This window comes from Priapulus caudatus, unplaced genomic scaffold, assembly GCF_000485595.1.
Source record: "Priapulus caudatus unplaced genomic scaffold, Priapulus_caudatus-5.0.1 Scaffold1749, whole genome shotgun sequence".
Classification (NCBI taxonomy): domain Eukaryota; kingdom Metazoa; phylum Priapulida; class Priapulimorpha; order Priapulimorphida; family Priapulidae; genus Priapulus; species Priapulus caudatus.
In genome coordinates this window covers 36,376-51,544 of record NW_014578810.1, presented here as the reverse complement: position 1 = coordinate 51,544, position 15,169 = coordinate 36,376, and the positions used below count along the sequence as shown (strand labels likewise).

Below are 15,169 nucleotides of genomic sequence, written 5' to 3'. Positions count from 1 at the left end.
ACCGTAGCCGTAGGCGTAGGCGTCGCCGTTGGTCGCACTTGTGGCATCCGGAAGACGTTTCACCATTGGAGGCAAAGAAGTTCGAATTTCACTAGTCACGTATCAAATATACATACGGTAGTCCAGGGCTGCCAACTCTCACGCATTTTGACCAAATCTCACGCTCTCACGCTGATCTTACAATATCTCACGCACTGCAAAAAAATGCCGAGATATCTCACGCATGAATATCTCTTCATGAATAAAAGGCTGAAATATCTCACGCACAGCAAAAAAAATCTTACAATACCTGAAAACAGTCACTTTAGTATGCACCAAATTGCACAAATTGAAGTTATAAAATGCAAAAGCTCCCTACCGTGGGAGGGGGCCAACCCCACTCCCACACCCACCCCCTCTCGGTCGCTTCGCTCCCTCGCATCTCAATCTTACCTATCACCCAATGTTGGCAGCCCTGATAGTCTAGTGTATATATACATCTCTACATGTATATATGATATTGTTTATAATAATTATATATACGAACAAATGTATATATATAATTTTTGAAAAGTTTAACTTCTAAAGCAAAGGCTAACCTAGCTGTGCAGTTTCTCTGGCAGTGAATCTAGGCCTAGATCACGAAGCAGCGATTGTCTGCCGTGACTTGAGTGGCAGAAGTAGGTCGATAGATTTGAATTTTTTGTATTTGAGCACCTTCACGTGCCTTAGGCTCACAGCTCTAAATAATAAATATAATCATTTTGGGGAGTAATCATTATATAAACTATGTGACTTTGCTTAATTTTGTTAGTTGTTTCTGTTTGGTTGACATGCTGTCACAAGATTGCAACAAGTCCTAAATTAGTGTATTTGCATCAGGCCTATCATAATCGACATGAATTGTTGTATGTTATTGTTATAAAAACATGCAAAAGTCTTCTTCAAAATTAGTTTGACCGGGCTTGCAAGACTAATATCAATAAAAATGTTTTTCACTGTCTTTCAATGTATGGCTGCCTCTTAGATCTAACTCAAAATACAGCAAACATTCACCGAATTAAAAACAATTCAGTTAGCTCCAAGTCGTCCTTTACGCAGTTATTACCACTACCAGTAGCACATTGTATTTCTGGAGAATAGCACTGTACAAATATATGTTCATACCAGTTGGTACTGGAGGATCATTATTGTTTGGTAGGGTGTAAGTACAAGCATAAACTTCATGTCGTTATTTTTAGGAAAAGCTGATCGAGTTCACAAAAGCAAATGTGGAAAGTTTGATGACAGAATGGAAACAGTTTCAAGCTGATGAATTTAAAAGTAGAAACCAGGTAATAGCGGTTCTGCATCCTCGTAATAATGTATTTATCATCAGTTTGATCTAAACAAATTGATACTATATAGGTTATCTAGTGTGTGTGTGTGTGTGTATGTGTGTGCGTGTGTGCACACGCGCATGCGTGAGCACACGCGCATGCGTGAGTGTGCCCATGCATGTGCCCGTGCCTCCTTGGGCATGCATGAGTGGTGTGGCGCCGTTTTGTGGATTGAGTGTGATTATAGGGATAACAGCATGTCGGAAAAAAATCTTCACGTGAGGAAGGTGTTCAAACATGCATATCACGTACATACGTATAGTATATTGGTGTTTACTTCTTAGTTGGGCCAGTTATGTGTAAGCAAGGGGAGTCTAGACATGCTGGAGCTGGAAGCTAAGCAGCTGAAGCAATCATTGAAGCAAACTATACAGCAAGACATACATCAGTTAAGTGAAGCCCTGGACAAGACTTTAGATGGTAAGACCACAGGATAATCTTGTGAGATGTTATTAATATTTTCGCAAAATCAGTGTAATTTCCTAACTCAGATATTCTCGATAGTTGTAGTTGGTTTTATAAAGTATAAAAATTGCTATCGAGCATGCTACGTTATAGTCAAGTATGTAACTGTAAGTGTCAAGAATATGGTGTTTTATCTGAAAATTTTGGCAGAAACAGAAACACTGCGTGCGAAGCTAGGTGGAGCCACTGCAGAAGTGAGCTGTTGGAAATCAAGGCTTGAAGCCAAGCAACAGATCCTTGAGGAGGAGAAAGAAGTTGAGAAAATACAGAATCCAGAACATTCCTGATAACAAATGTTACTTCCTGATTTAAATACCGTAAAAAAAGCATGTATTTCAGAAGGCAGGGTGGTTGTGCATGCCAAATACATTAAAAAAATATATATATAAGCCATAAAAAAATCAAGACCACCAAACACTAAAAGTATTCCTAATTCAATGCATAAATCTACTAATATGTCTGTAAGATGCACACGAGTACATCATATTGTATCTGCCAATGGGTTTCTGCGAATTTCTCATGCACAGGAAAAGTGTCATCTGAGATGTGAGGCACAACTGTTAAGCAACCAGTTAGGCCAGCAGTCTGAGTACTGTGTTAGCCTGGGTAGTGCTCTAGCAACGTTGCTGTGGCGAGTGTCCCAGACCGAGAGTAGCACACATGCCATGCTACAGGGAAGTAAGGTAAACACACCTGGGCAGGTATACAGTAACTGATATGCTAGAAGCTTGGATTTACAGGTAACCATCAAAGCACCATCCCATGACCATGTCTATAAATCTATGTTTACAAGGTGCATGTCATTGCTGAATTCTTAGCCCATGGTATCATGTTATTGGAAAATGATATTATTGTCTCCCATCTTTTTCCCAAATCCAGGCATGAGAAATATCCACGCATTCGCAGATTTCCGGGTTTTAGTCTTCATTTTAGTCATTCTTGAGATTGATCCCGGGGGTGGGGGGTCACTATATATGCCGTTATTACCCCATGTGCGTTGCCAAATTTTGCGAGTTCGGGGGGTGTGTTTTTCAACTTCTAAAGCGGCCCGCGCGGGAGCAAATAGGCCCCCCTTTACTAAGCTAATCCCGCAATAAGCCTCGGGATCGTTCAAGTCAAGCACCGCGCCCGCAGTAGGCCCCCCTCATGACGAACCACATAGTACCCCCCCAGTATTCCCTCTACTCTTTGCCCTCCACTTGTCTGCAAGAGGAAGGCAATAGGGGGTAGGACCCCCGGTAGAACTCTTTCATTGTGTATGCAATAGGGGTGGGATATTTTCATTGTGTATGCAATAGGGGGTGGTATTCTTCAATGTGTCTGTAATAGGTGGTAGGGTTTTCCAATGTGCAGTTCGCACTAGGGGGCCTATTATTTTAGTGAGAATGCACATTGGGTAATGTTCTAATAGAGAGTGACCCCCCCCCCCCGGGAGATTGATGCAAAAAACTAATAAAAAGTTTAGGGGGTAAGGTGTACTTTTTTTGTCAAAATGGATGCCATTTTTTATTTAAACGTCATAAAAAGTCAGGAAATGTACGTCAAATTTCACACAGAAGTAACGTAACTCCAGATAAATATCGCGGTGTATCTATGTAATCTAAATTAAGGCATGCTTTAAGTTAACCGCCACATAAAACATTGAAATTTTCATAGAAAATGACTAGACTTTGAATTGTTAGTCACGAAATTGGTCTTTTACTAAAAACAGAATGGACTTACAATTTTCCCCAGAATGCATGGAAATGGCCTATCTGCTCTTCCAAATTTAAAAAATTTCCTGGGTGGGCATGCTCCCAGACCCCCCTAGCAGGACAGTGTGCAGCACGAATTTAAATATTTCCTCCAAAAACATCTCAACCTGTTCTCATGCCTGCAAATCTAATTGTGTCATGGTATCAGTTCTCAGTTGTCTTTGATAGTCACTGCTAGCTAAGCTAATCGTGATGGTCTCTGATATTGTCTAGATGTTGTCTCCTATACATATGCTGACTTCTAAGCCTTGTTTCGAGCTTTCTGCTGTTGAAGTCTGTTGTTTCATCTCCAGGTGGACGACTTCCTACGATTAGTTGTTGGCACATTGGACAGCTACGTGCAGACGTATAACGACGACACGCCATGCACACAGATGGTAGAGGATAGTGAGGAATCACACTTTGTGCTGGCTCTGTGTGGTATCATTACTAACATTGCCGCCGTCCCATACGGTCGCCATTTTCTCATGGGAAATGTCAGTGGCCGAGAGCTGGTGGAAATGTATACAGATGTGTTGAGATCCATTTCCCCACCCTCCTTTCCTAAGCTTAGAAAGTAAGTAAAGTGGTTAGCAGCCAAAATCTATAATGGACTTAGTAGTTTGTTCATTAGTGTCATTAGTATAATCACTGGAAAGTAGTCTTATAATCAGACTGGTATGATACACTGAGGTTGGGCTGCCACACTTATTCCATTTTTCAGAATAGTTCAAGTATGAAGTATGCACTTTTATGCAAAACTGTTTCATATCTGTCAACGTTTTGCATTTTTGAGGCTGCTATTGATGGCGCTGTACAATGTAAGCATCAATAAGGAAGGCCTGAAATTGCTTAGTCAAAGCCATGGAATCATAGGGAGACTGGCTTACACCGTGACCAGTAAGTAGTTGCTTGTCTAAGTCCAAGGTGTCAATGTTATCTTATTACTATTGCTGGGTCACTTGGCACGCAATCATCAACGCTGCCCTATACACTCGTGAAATTCCACAGTGAAACTGGTCAAGTAACGTCCACAGATGCCAAGGTGCACCAATCACTAAAAGTGTTCTGGTTGTCACATTACAGCATTAGGTTCTTTAGTGCATCCTATATCATATTAAAATGTTGACTAGGGCAGGAGGTTTTTCTGTAGGTGACACATGTGAGGGGAACCGGGAACATGCACTCAGGCTGATCCAATCCTTAGTGTACGAAATGCAGAGCCCTGGTCTTCTACAAGAGCTACTGGAAGTGGTGAGTAATCATTGAAACCTTGCACAAGTGTCTTATGTTCAACATTACCATAACAACCATGTACCTTGTTGCGGTAACGTACACTTAGGTGTTTTAGATTCGACGAAAATCAACTGATGTCACATCACGGTGTGTTCTAGCTGCTATGTAATTTACTATAGGAAATCTGTAAATTCCCTCATTGATGCTTGCAGCTGCCACGTCCAACCTTGCAGGAGTTAAGCGAGGTTACACATGGAAACCTACAAAAAGGCATCATAGAAATGATGACAGACTTGGTAGCACTGACCAGGGAGTCATAGCTGATGACAGATGATATCCAGTTGATAAACAACGGAGGTAGAAGCGGTGACCGATTTGTTGTCTGTAGCTACCAAGTTTGATTAATAAGTCATTAGTCAATACACTTTGGGTCTATCTAATGACCATCGATGTTCAGACCAGACTAGTGGTATTGGGGTTAACAGGCAAAATACTACTATTAAAATTATTATACAAACGTTATACATTAACATTCGCTCTTTTATTAATTATCAAACACATTAACAAAGTTTAACACATGTTGCAATTCTTTTATATGCTATTCTGGAAAAAGGGATATATCATCTCACAAGACATGAATATATGGAGAAAGGGATATATCATCTTACAAGACATGAATATATGTAACCACCTATTGCTGCAGAGAGATAGGTGAATGCACAAAACAATTACTACTTTGTTGTATTGGCAATGACAGTAATTTCAAGTATTATACAACTATAACTTGTGGAAAAATAAACGTGGTAAAAGACAATGCATACAATTTTAAAACAGAGACAGATTCCACGTTAAAGGAACATTACAAGAGTTGTAAACAATTGATAACAATGTGGATATCAACACTCAGGATTTACGATGAAGTGAAAATTGCAGATTATATACGATAATGGAAAGTCGGTGATGAAATTTACGGACAATTACAGACACTTCAATAACAGCCCTAATAGAAAAAAGATGACCACATGTGTAGTTGACTAAGCACTGCCAAATAAGTTGAAGTTGCCCATATAAGCAAGCTAGACAAGCACACGTATAATAACAGATATTAAGCATATATTGTAAAATTAATTCATTTGTGTAAGAAACCCTTTTTTGGAATAAACTAAAGAAAAACTGAATCAAACGTTTTTATTTAATAAGCGTGTTCGTTGTTTTTACTATCAAACATAGACTAGAGAGTTGCATATACATGCACACAAGCATGTAGAACTGCTGGCATTGAGCCAACAGTCTGCTACTCCTGTCAAATGAACATGCTGATACACATAACACCAGTTTGCTGATCATATGGATTACTATTGAATATTGCAAAACATTTTTAGAAAGTTTTTATTTTGTATTATGAACATTCCATAATTGTCCATAATTTTCATCCAATGTCTGTAAACGGCCCCTACTTTTCACTTCGTAATAATTTATGTAAATGTTTTTGCCGGACAACTAATATTCATTTTCCCTTTTACTTAGTGGAACACTATATTTTGGCATTTGCCATAAAAGCAGTTTAGTAACATAAAAAATGAACTTCGCAGTCAATAAAAATACCATGATGTACGATAAGCTAGCAAAGAGCTAGCATTTTTTGATATCGCGCACACATGCACGTGATGCTCCAATGTTTAAATTTATACATACATGCTTATGAAGCTTAGATGCGTGCTCATAATTTCTAGTATTTAGATTACGTACAGCAATTTAAGAGTTCACCAAGTAACTTGATATACTGATCACTGACCAGTCCATTTACGTCACCTTACTGAAACAAATAATTGCATTGCCACAGCAATGCCAAGGCATACGAAATGCATTATGTGCATTTCTACCCGAGTGATTAGCAAACTCATTTTTCATATAAATAGGTCTGTTTTTTTGCCAAATGTAACGAGACACTCAGGGGTTGCGATCACTTGCTAAACTCATGCATTGTTGCCTGAGGGAATTAGATTCTTACAGTTTCCAGCTAATGAGCTGAGAGTTCCGTCATGACTGCTGGAAGTATCCGCCACTGAAAGAGCAATAGCAAGATTTAGAAGACGTCATACGAAAACCTGCGTTCATCCATTTATGATCATCACAACTTAAAATGACGAGGGGGTGGCGGAGGGGCGTGAATTTACACGTTATATAAAAACTCGCACGTGCTTCGAGCACGCGCGTGCGATTCCCAGGCGAACCGATCTGAATGATAAATGGAACAGCAGGTTTTAGCATGGCGCCTCCCAGATGTCGTGCCATCTAAATGATAAACTGAACAGCGGGTTATGAGCGGGGGCCGGCGCGGCATCTAGAAGATGTCGTAGTCGTTCGGTGCGTCTAGATCCTGGTACTGTATGAGGTCGCGTGGGTCGCGTCGGTCGCCGTACCTAAACAGAAACGTGAGAAATGCCGTTTCCTCATACCCGCTCTTGCAGTACAGTTTGCAGCCAGAGCCCATGCGAAGTTTAAGTCCCAATCCCAGGATTGATCGTTTCGAAACGGGTATTAAATTGACTACGTCACGAATTTTCTATGGTAAAATTTGTAAAATGTTTGTTCCCATTTTTTTTACATTAAAAGTAAGAACTAACGGGACTAAACGTATCGTCAAATTCTTACCTGATAAGATTGTTTCTCAACTAGTTAAAAATCCAAAAAACCTGGACGATTTGATATTGTGTTCCTGACATTAATTGCTTGCTATGGGCTATGTATAAGTCACGAGTGTATGTTCACATCGAACAATATAGTAAAATAAGAAGTATAATGCAGCAATTTAACCATAAAAAGTGAACAGAATTACTTTTATGTATTAATGTTTTTTTAATTTTTACTATTTACGGTGACGTAATCACTTTAACATTCCTGGTTTACGTATTGTTTCCAAGTTCTTCAGTTGTCAGTGTGGTCCCCATCCCCACCAGTAGACGTTATACGCACAGTATGTGATATAAAGGTCCTACACTAATTTTTATTAACATCTGCGCTCGGAAATGCGAGGCAATGCACGATATGTAAATACATACAAGTACATACAAGTTATTATTATTAGCACAGTTTTTATAGATAATTAAAAATGAGAAAATATTATGATGCAATACTCCGTAACCTTGACTTACAGTGATGATAAAGGGAATTCAAGATGGCCAGATAATATGCATGTTAAGTCGCAACAAATGTTTTCATATGTATATGTGAATGAATCATGGAATTTTAACATTATTCTATCTACTAGCCACCTTATAAACAAGCAAAAATACCCGTTACTGTCTCGTTTATCTCGGCAGTATGATTTACATGCTTGTACGTAAAAGCCCAAATATGGCCATCTAATCCGCAATCTTGACAAATGCTATAATAACTGAAACCTTGTGCTGTTTATTTTCTTACATCCAAATTCATATTATGTTGTCAAATTTCACTGCTGGTTACTAATAAAAAGCCCAATTATAATAGCTAATAAGCTCAGTTTATCAGCAGTTGCTTACAATTTGAGTCACAAAGTGGTTGCGAGTATAACAGAGTATATCTGCATCGCAGCTTTTTTGCATACGTAACGCCCCATAAATTCTCGGTTCACCACTCTGGTTAGAACATACGGTTCACACATCTTACCTAATCTTATTCTCACGTGAACTCATTGTTGTTTAACGGGTCTGGTTTGTAAGGTACCCAGCACTGAAACTGGACAAACTAATGTGAATTAGGCAATAAGCTTGTATACTTATTAACGACACAAGGTGTCAGTTATTCTATTAATATTCAACAGTGCAGAATAGATATATATGATATATGATATGATGACTTAACATACTACTTACCGTCCACGACCACTGCGATTGTGGTATTCTCTCCCACCTCCTCGGGAGAAGCCTGCGTCAGCACCCTGGTTGTACCCTCCTCTGTAACCGCCGCCGCCTCCAGCATAGCCACCTGCAGATACGACACAGGCCAACCTGTCAGAACACTACAGCAAACACGCATGACGCGGCCGACTTTTGACAACTTCTGCACGGGATTAGATAGTGATGTCCAGAAGATCGATTATAATTGATTGTCAGTCGCTTGCAGCAACCGGAATAAGCGCTCGATTACGAAAATCAATAATCGCTCATCAAAAAGGAAAACAATTTTTTAATAAAATTTGCAAACATTGATGAAATGAATGAACGATAACTCTGTTTATTTTGGTTACTTTACAGCTATGGAGACAGTAAATCTAACCTACAACAAACATAAGCATGTATACAAGTGTTACATAGCTTTTAGAATATTGTACTACAAACAAGAGCCGCAGAGCGTCTGGGCTCATCTAAGGTCTGTTGCTACGGTTATAAACGTAACATTTCAGTCGTGCGTAGTGACACCTTTGTAAGGCGAGAGAGAGAAAAAGAGAAAGAGAAAGAGAGAGAGAGAGAGAAAGAGAAAGAGAAAGAGAAAGAGAAAGAGAAAGAGAAAGAGAGAGAGAGAGAGAGAGAGAGAGAGAGCAGGCGAGAGGAGAGATAGGGAGAGAGTCAGTCAGACTAAATTGTTTATAAACAAATAACACCCACGCGGCGCACTACTGTATCAGTTACGTCATCGATTGAAATGTACTTTCCGATTTCGCCGCGCGGCGTCTAAACTTTTGACGAAGATGGCGGGCAGAGGTAAGGCAGACGCACGTATAACTGCACTCTGCAGCGTCCACAAGCCAGCATGCTCCACCATATCCCGACATTGCACACTACTGTAACGTCGACGGAGAGAGCCATGCCAAGGACAGTACAAAACTGGCAAATTTTCATTGGTAGGTTTGATGATTCATTTCTGCAATTACTTATCTCAAGATTGGTTAAACTGAAGTTAAGAAAGTAATTCTTTCTGCACTTTTGAGCGCAATATACATTTGACCTATCCTGCCGGGACATTCTTCTCACTCTGTTCCGATAGATGGCGTGTATACTGACTAGGTGCAGGGAATAGATAATCCGAACTATGTTTTAGCCCATGCTGTGCTATCAGCCACCCACCTCAGGCACAGGTCTGCGAGGTAGGCCTATTTATAGTTGGCATAATCAAAAACAGACGTTTGCGTAAGTGCTATTGACATTGTATTCCCAACGTACAGAATCGCATATAGCAGTATAGAGAATGAAGTTCATATATGATTTAAGGTGCGTAAACGTTGTTCAAGTAAGTTTTGCATGCAGAATTTCACTATGGAATTTAAGTCTTCCACGATCACACAAGTACCATCAAACACAGTTCAGTCCTTTCTTAACAGTCAACAAATCCATGTTTAACCCTCCTCTTGAGGGTCAAAAAGTTATCAGACACTTACTCTTCGCACGTCAGTGGAAAGCACATTTCATGGTCCTTTCAATAAAGTGATATCAGTTTTCCACTCTGTCCGTTAGGCCATGTCCTCAGAAAATGTCTGATATCTGACCTTTCCCCCAGTGCCCTTTGACCTGTGACCTCCAATTTCGCACTGGTGATGGGTTTCCTGCCCATCACACTATATACACCGAATATTAAGAGCATAGATCGATGTACAGATTTGTGCCGCAATTCCGTATTTCCTCCTATACCTTAAGTTAAGGGGGAAATATTCCCCTCCGTTTACACATCTTGACCTTTGACCCTTGAACCCCAAATTGATCATCCCGAGTCCTTTTCACGATCCCCGCCCCACATCCCGAATATCGTCACTGTACATCGAGCGGTTAAGGTTTGTGCCCAACTGTTGACGCACTCCCGGACGGACGGACGACCGGACAGACAGACGGACAATCATGCGATTCTACAAGCTGCATCTGACTACGTCAGATGAGCTAAAAATACTGTATTATATGATATATGATATATTTCAATATCTGGTAGCCGCGATCAGTAACATTCAACCAATTATCTTCAATCATCGATCGGTTTGGTGCAACCGATGATCGATGATGAAATTCCAACAGATTCCCATCACTACGATTAGTGTCTGGTAGACAAGCGCTCAATAATTCCTAGACCTGCTGACCAAATAGTTTTTTGCGGCATAGCCCGCGATCGCGATGACATGTCGGCAGCGACTATCGCGTTCCGTGCTCACCATACGACGGCTGAGGGCGTGGATGATAGCTGGCTGCTGGCTGGGGAGCCTGGGGATAGGGAATGCCCATTGGTGGCTGCGCCATCATCTTGGTCTGATCCTGTGCCACAGGTCTCCGCAAGTCGAGCAGATAGTTATTGAAGTAGGCAACCTATTGCAAAAATACAGCAATGAGCTGCAGCACGTGGTGGATGCACCGTACACCCTTAAAATAAACTGCTGCAACTGCATCTCTGCAGCGGGACAATATGGGCACGATTTCATAAACAACGAGATCGCATTAGGAATGTGTGAAAATTTAATATCGTTGTGAGAATCTGATGCTGATCGAAAATGCACGTGGGATTTCATTATATTCAGATGTTAAAAGGCTAATTAAATTTGATTTTAAGTGTCTATTCTCACTGCTGCTTATGCAGCTGCTGATGCGGTGCTTGTGTGTGTAACCTACCTCTGCTCTAACCTCATCCAGTTTCTCGCAGTGTTTATTCATTAGATGCTTGCGAATGAAATCTGGTCCCTTGAACTTCTTGCCACTTAGGGGGCACAGCCATTTATCCTTGGCCAATTCCTGAGTGTTGGCAAGTATGAACTTCTCCACCTCTCTGCACGCATTGCTAGTTAAGGAGGAAGACTACTAGTGGATGCGTACGTGCAATATTGCTATTCATCTTGGTGAAATCTTCGTCAAAACACGACTGACCAACTGAAAGTGTCAATGACACTATACCTCACCTTGGGTGTGATAGAAGAGGGAGATGATATTTAAAATTTGGTAAGTGTTTTTATTTATGACGGACAGAAATGTGATCAAATGTTTTTATTCCTTGTTCTATACTAATAGAAATTTCACTGTTTTGTTTCAGGATTAGTTTTGATGCGAAAATAAATGTTTCAGATCTGAAAGTCTGAAATCTGGGCGAGAGATGGCGCTACGCCTAAATGATCGCCATTTTGGTTTTCGATTAACGCGCAAATAAAAGCAATAAAATATTCCAGTCAAATTACTGTAACGAAGAATCTAAAACACAATATTACGCATAGGTATAATTAGGTAGGTAGGTATGTAGGTAAATTTAACAAAATCGAATGAATCTAGATGGCCATTTTCATTTTTGCCAAAAAGTGGGCGTGGCTCGACTGGCATGCTCCAAAATAGGACGTTCACATCCCTCACGAACAGACGGACGGACGGACGACGTACAATGCCCCATAGCAATAGCTCCTCTTGACGATGTCAAGGTGAGCTAAAAATCGATTGCTAAAAATGTCTGCTACAGAGCAGAGTTTGGCTTGTGGTTAAATACTTGGTTAATAGATGAAATTCACTGACAATCAGAGACATTGTGCAACAATAAATTTCCACATGTAACGGTTAGGAATGGCTTCGGCATTGAGAGGATACGCTTCCGGGTCCTTTTTGCCGAGAGAGATCGCATCATCCTCTGTCAGCTTCTCATCCACTTGCAGGAATGGCTCTATCTTCTCGGAGAACGTCTTAACGAACTCCGTCACTGCAAGCAAACGAAAACGATACACATGACAATTACAAACCAATCTGCCAAGCACAAATAAACATATACGTATGCACAGACCTTAGATGACATGTTCTCGGATGTAGGGGTGGTTTACATGACGACCGCAGATCGTTTAATTTCCTTTGTTCGATCCATTGCGGATTTTAGTCACAGTCGGAATGATAGCAAACATGGTGGCAAATTCATAAATTTGGTTGCATTCGTCTCAAAAAGTTGCTGTAACCCCGTAAGTACCCAGCGCATCGTAGCGCACTGATGGTTACAAGAAGGTGGACGTTTACTGATTCATTTGGTATATCACATGTGTGGTGTTCTTTGGCGATACTTGGAATATAAGGCAACTACGTGTTTAGCTGCAGCCTATGTTCGAAACAGTATTCTAACCCTAGCAATACCGTTTCTTGGAGCTAAAATAAACATATACGTATGCACAGACACAACACAACCACCGCGTCAGGGAGATGACCAGGTTTTCAGAAAAAAAGATCCGACACACACATTTACTTCCAATTACACTACTTTTGGCATTCTGCAATTATAATTTGCATCTATATAATAATTATTGCAAATACTATTCTCTCAATTAGCTGCTATTCCATCCCATTCTTCAACAGAGGACACTGTACTAATAGTATATATATATATATATATAGGACATTTGGGGGCGTCTGGCGGATACAGCCACCACTGAATTTTATTCTGGCAGTGGCCATTCACGATACTTTGAGACTATGCCGAACATTTTCCAATGGGTGCCAGGTTTCCTTTCCAGCTGATCTAGCTCAATTTTGGGGTAACGGTTTTTTAGGTCTGGCGGATGCGCCCCACCACTAAAAAATTCTGGCAGTGTCCATTCCTGATACCTGGGACCATGCCGAACATTTTCCAATAGGTTTCATGGGGTTTCCTCTCCAGCTAATCTAACTCAATTTTGGGGTGCCTTTCAAATGACCCCACTGACCACACCCACCACCGGCTGCCCGGCAGACTTACATTTCCTTACATGGGTATGTACCCGAATCATTGCTATATGCATGAAAATTGGTTTCCTTTCCAGCTAGGCAGACCCCCCTGGGCTCCTGCGCTAATAGCGAATGCCTAGTTGGCATGTGTGAGAATAACTGTACATACCGTCCTCCTGGGAGACAGGGTTGATTGGTGTGGGCCCACGACAGTGCATGATGCCGCAGCGGTTTGGCATCTCGTCCTCTAGAGGGTAATCGCTCGCGTTGTAGAAGTCCAACGAGTGAACGATGCGCAGATACAGGATCATTTTATCGAGCACCTGCAAACACAACACTACGTGAGACATTGTCCGCCTAGACAGTATCCACAGAAAAGCTGGAAGATAATGGTTACAGGAAAACGCGTACTAGCTTCAAAATCGATTTCTCTACAACTGCTCCAATTTTTACGCGTATAAACCCACAGTTATGGGATAATGTGTTGCACAGTCAAATTCAATTCCTTTAAAACTGCAGAAAATTTCACACGTATGAACAGGTCTACAGTTGAGGCAAAGTGCCCAAAAGCTCTAAACTCGATGTAAACAGAACTGACGCAAGTTTTACACATAAACACCGAATTAACAACATTATCAAGTCACATATTATTAGTGTTGTCAATCGGTTGTAATTTCTAATCGATCATCGGTTGGACCCAAGTAACCGATGATCGGTTACAATTGGTTACTCGGGGTGTTGAATGCCTGCGTGTGCGTAACGTCGTGTGCATGTACGTGTGTGCATGTAATGCCATGTATGTGCTTGTTTAGCCCCGTTTACTGTTTGTTTTGCACTGTTTACTACTGTGTGTATAATACATGTATGTTAATAAAGGATAACTTGTATAGTAGCGATGATATCTCTGATTCTCATCACTTTTTCGAATTTTTTGTTGTTGTTGATGAAATCGATTATGGATTTTGATAACCAAGCGCTTGGTTCGAGCCACTGTTCAACCGATGATCGAGTTTAATCGATGATCGTGACATCACTACATATTATATCGCTATATTATACAAGTCACATACATTATATTATATATATCGCTCTCATTCAACTGTGCTGCACACGAGCGCACAGGGAATAGAGCTGATGCCGGCGTTCGCACGCACCTGACAGAGGGTGTTGTCACGGTCGATCGTTGACTCACTCTTCTCCGCCTCTTCCGCCTTGCCAATGAGCTCCTCCTCCTCGGCACTCATTTCGTCGATGAAGTAATCAGTGATGTTCTTCAGGAGAGGGTTGCGAGAGTCGACGCCAAACTTGAGCTTCTGAGTGCGAGGAGAACGCATCACGCCGATGCAATCATCGTTCAAGCACCGACTCACAAACGCGAACACAATATATCGATGTCACGATAAGTGACATACAACAAAATTTTATATTATACATTATTATTTCATTATAGATTTAATTTAACATTTTTACTTTAAAATCCTATATTCCACTTAATTTTCTTCATAATTATAAGTAAATATTCTTTTTAATTGCATTATTGTTGTTTTGCAATTTCATTAGTCGTGCCTATTTATTACGTCACACCATCTACAACGGTCGTGGCTTGTTCCACGACAACACTGGCCTAGCATAGGTTGCCAACAGCCGACAACACTGGCCTAGCATAGGTTGCCAACAGCCGACAACACTGGCTTAGCATAGGTTGCCAACAGCCGACAACACTGGCTTAGCATAGGTTGCCAACAGCCGACAACACTGG

The 15,169-nt window shown here is 40.8% G+C and overlaps 2 protein-coding genes across 2 annotated transcripts in view; one reads left to right on the top strand and one right to left on the bottom strand.

Annotated features, from left to right (window-relative positions):
• The first annotated feature begins 1,665 nt into the window (after nucleotides 1-1,665).
• Nucleotides 1,666-5,284, top strand: LOC106817507 (heat shock factor 2-binding protein-like). Its single transcript, XM_014822175.1, has 7 exons — nucleotides 1,666-1,778; nucleotides 1,974-2,077; nucleotides 2,351-2,506; nucleotides 3,871-4,133; nucleotides 4,353-4,456; nucleotides 4,710-4,810; nucleotides 5,005-5,284. Exons 1-7 carry the CDS (start codon nucleotides 1,679-1,681, stop codon nucleotides 5,110-5,112), a joined length of 936 nt encoding a protein of 311 aa, XP_014677661.1. The 5' UTR covers nucleotides 1,666-1,678; the 3' UTR covers nucleotides 5,113-5,284.
• A 30-nt stretch (nucleotides 5,285-5,314) lies between these two features.
• The window catches only part of LOC106817505 (serrate RNA effector molecule homolog), a gene marked incomplete at its 5' end in the record, with an annotated part of 17,921 nt that continues 8,066 nt past the window's right edge, over nucleotides 5,315-15,169 (bottom strand). Inside the window, 7 exon segments of the mRNA XM_014822173.1 lie at nucleotides 5,315-7,215; nucleotides 8,650-8,761; nucleotides 10,911-11,061; nucleotides 11,362-11,515; nucleotides 12,316-12,424; nucleotides 13,580-13,733; nucleotides 14,565-14,723. Of these exon segments, the coding sequence (XP_014677659.1) occupies nucleotides 7,137-7,215; nucleotides 8,650-8,761; nucleotides 10,911-11,061; nucleotides 11,362-11,515; nucleotides 12,316-12,424; nucleotides 13,580-13,733; nucleotides 14,565-14,723 (918 nt within the window).

Bases quoted from the DNA above. Each gene is read 5' to 3' on its own strand.
- LOC106817507 (XM_014822175.1), top strand. From the start codon at position 1,679: ATGCTGGAGCTGGAAGCTAAGCAGCTGAAGCAATCATTGAAGCAAACT. The intron at 2,078-2,350 runs GTTGAGAAAATA...TCTCATGCACAG, and splicing joins TCCTTGAGGAGGAGAAAGAA to GAAAAGTGTCATCTGAGATG. The intron at 4,134-4,352 runs GTAAGTAAAGTG...TGCATTTTTGAG, and splicing joins TCCTTTCCTAAGCTTAGAAA to GCTGCTATTGATGGCGCTGT.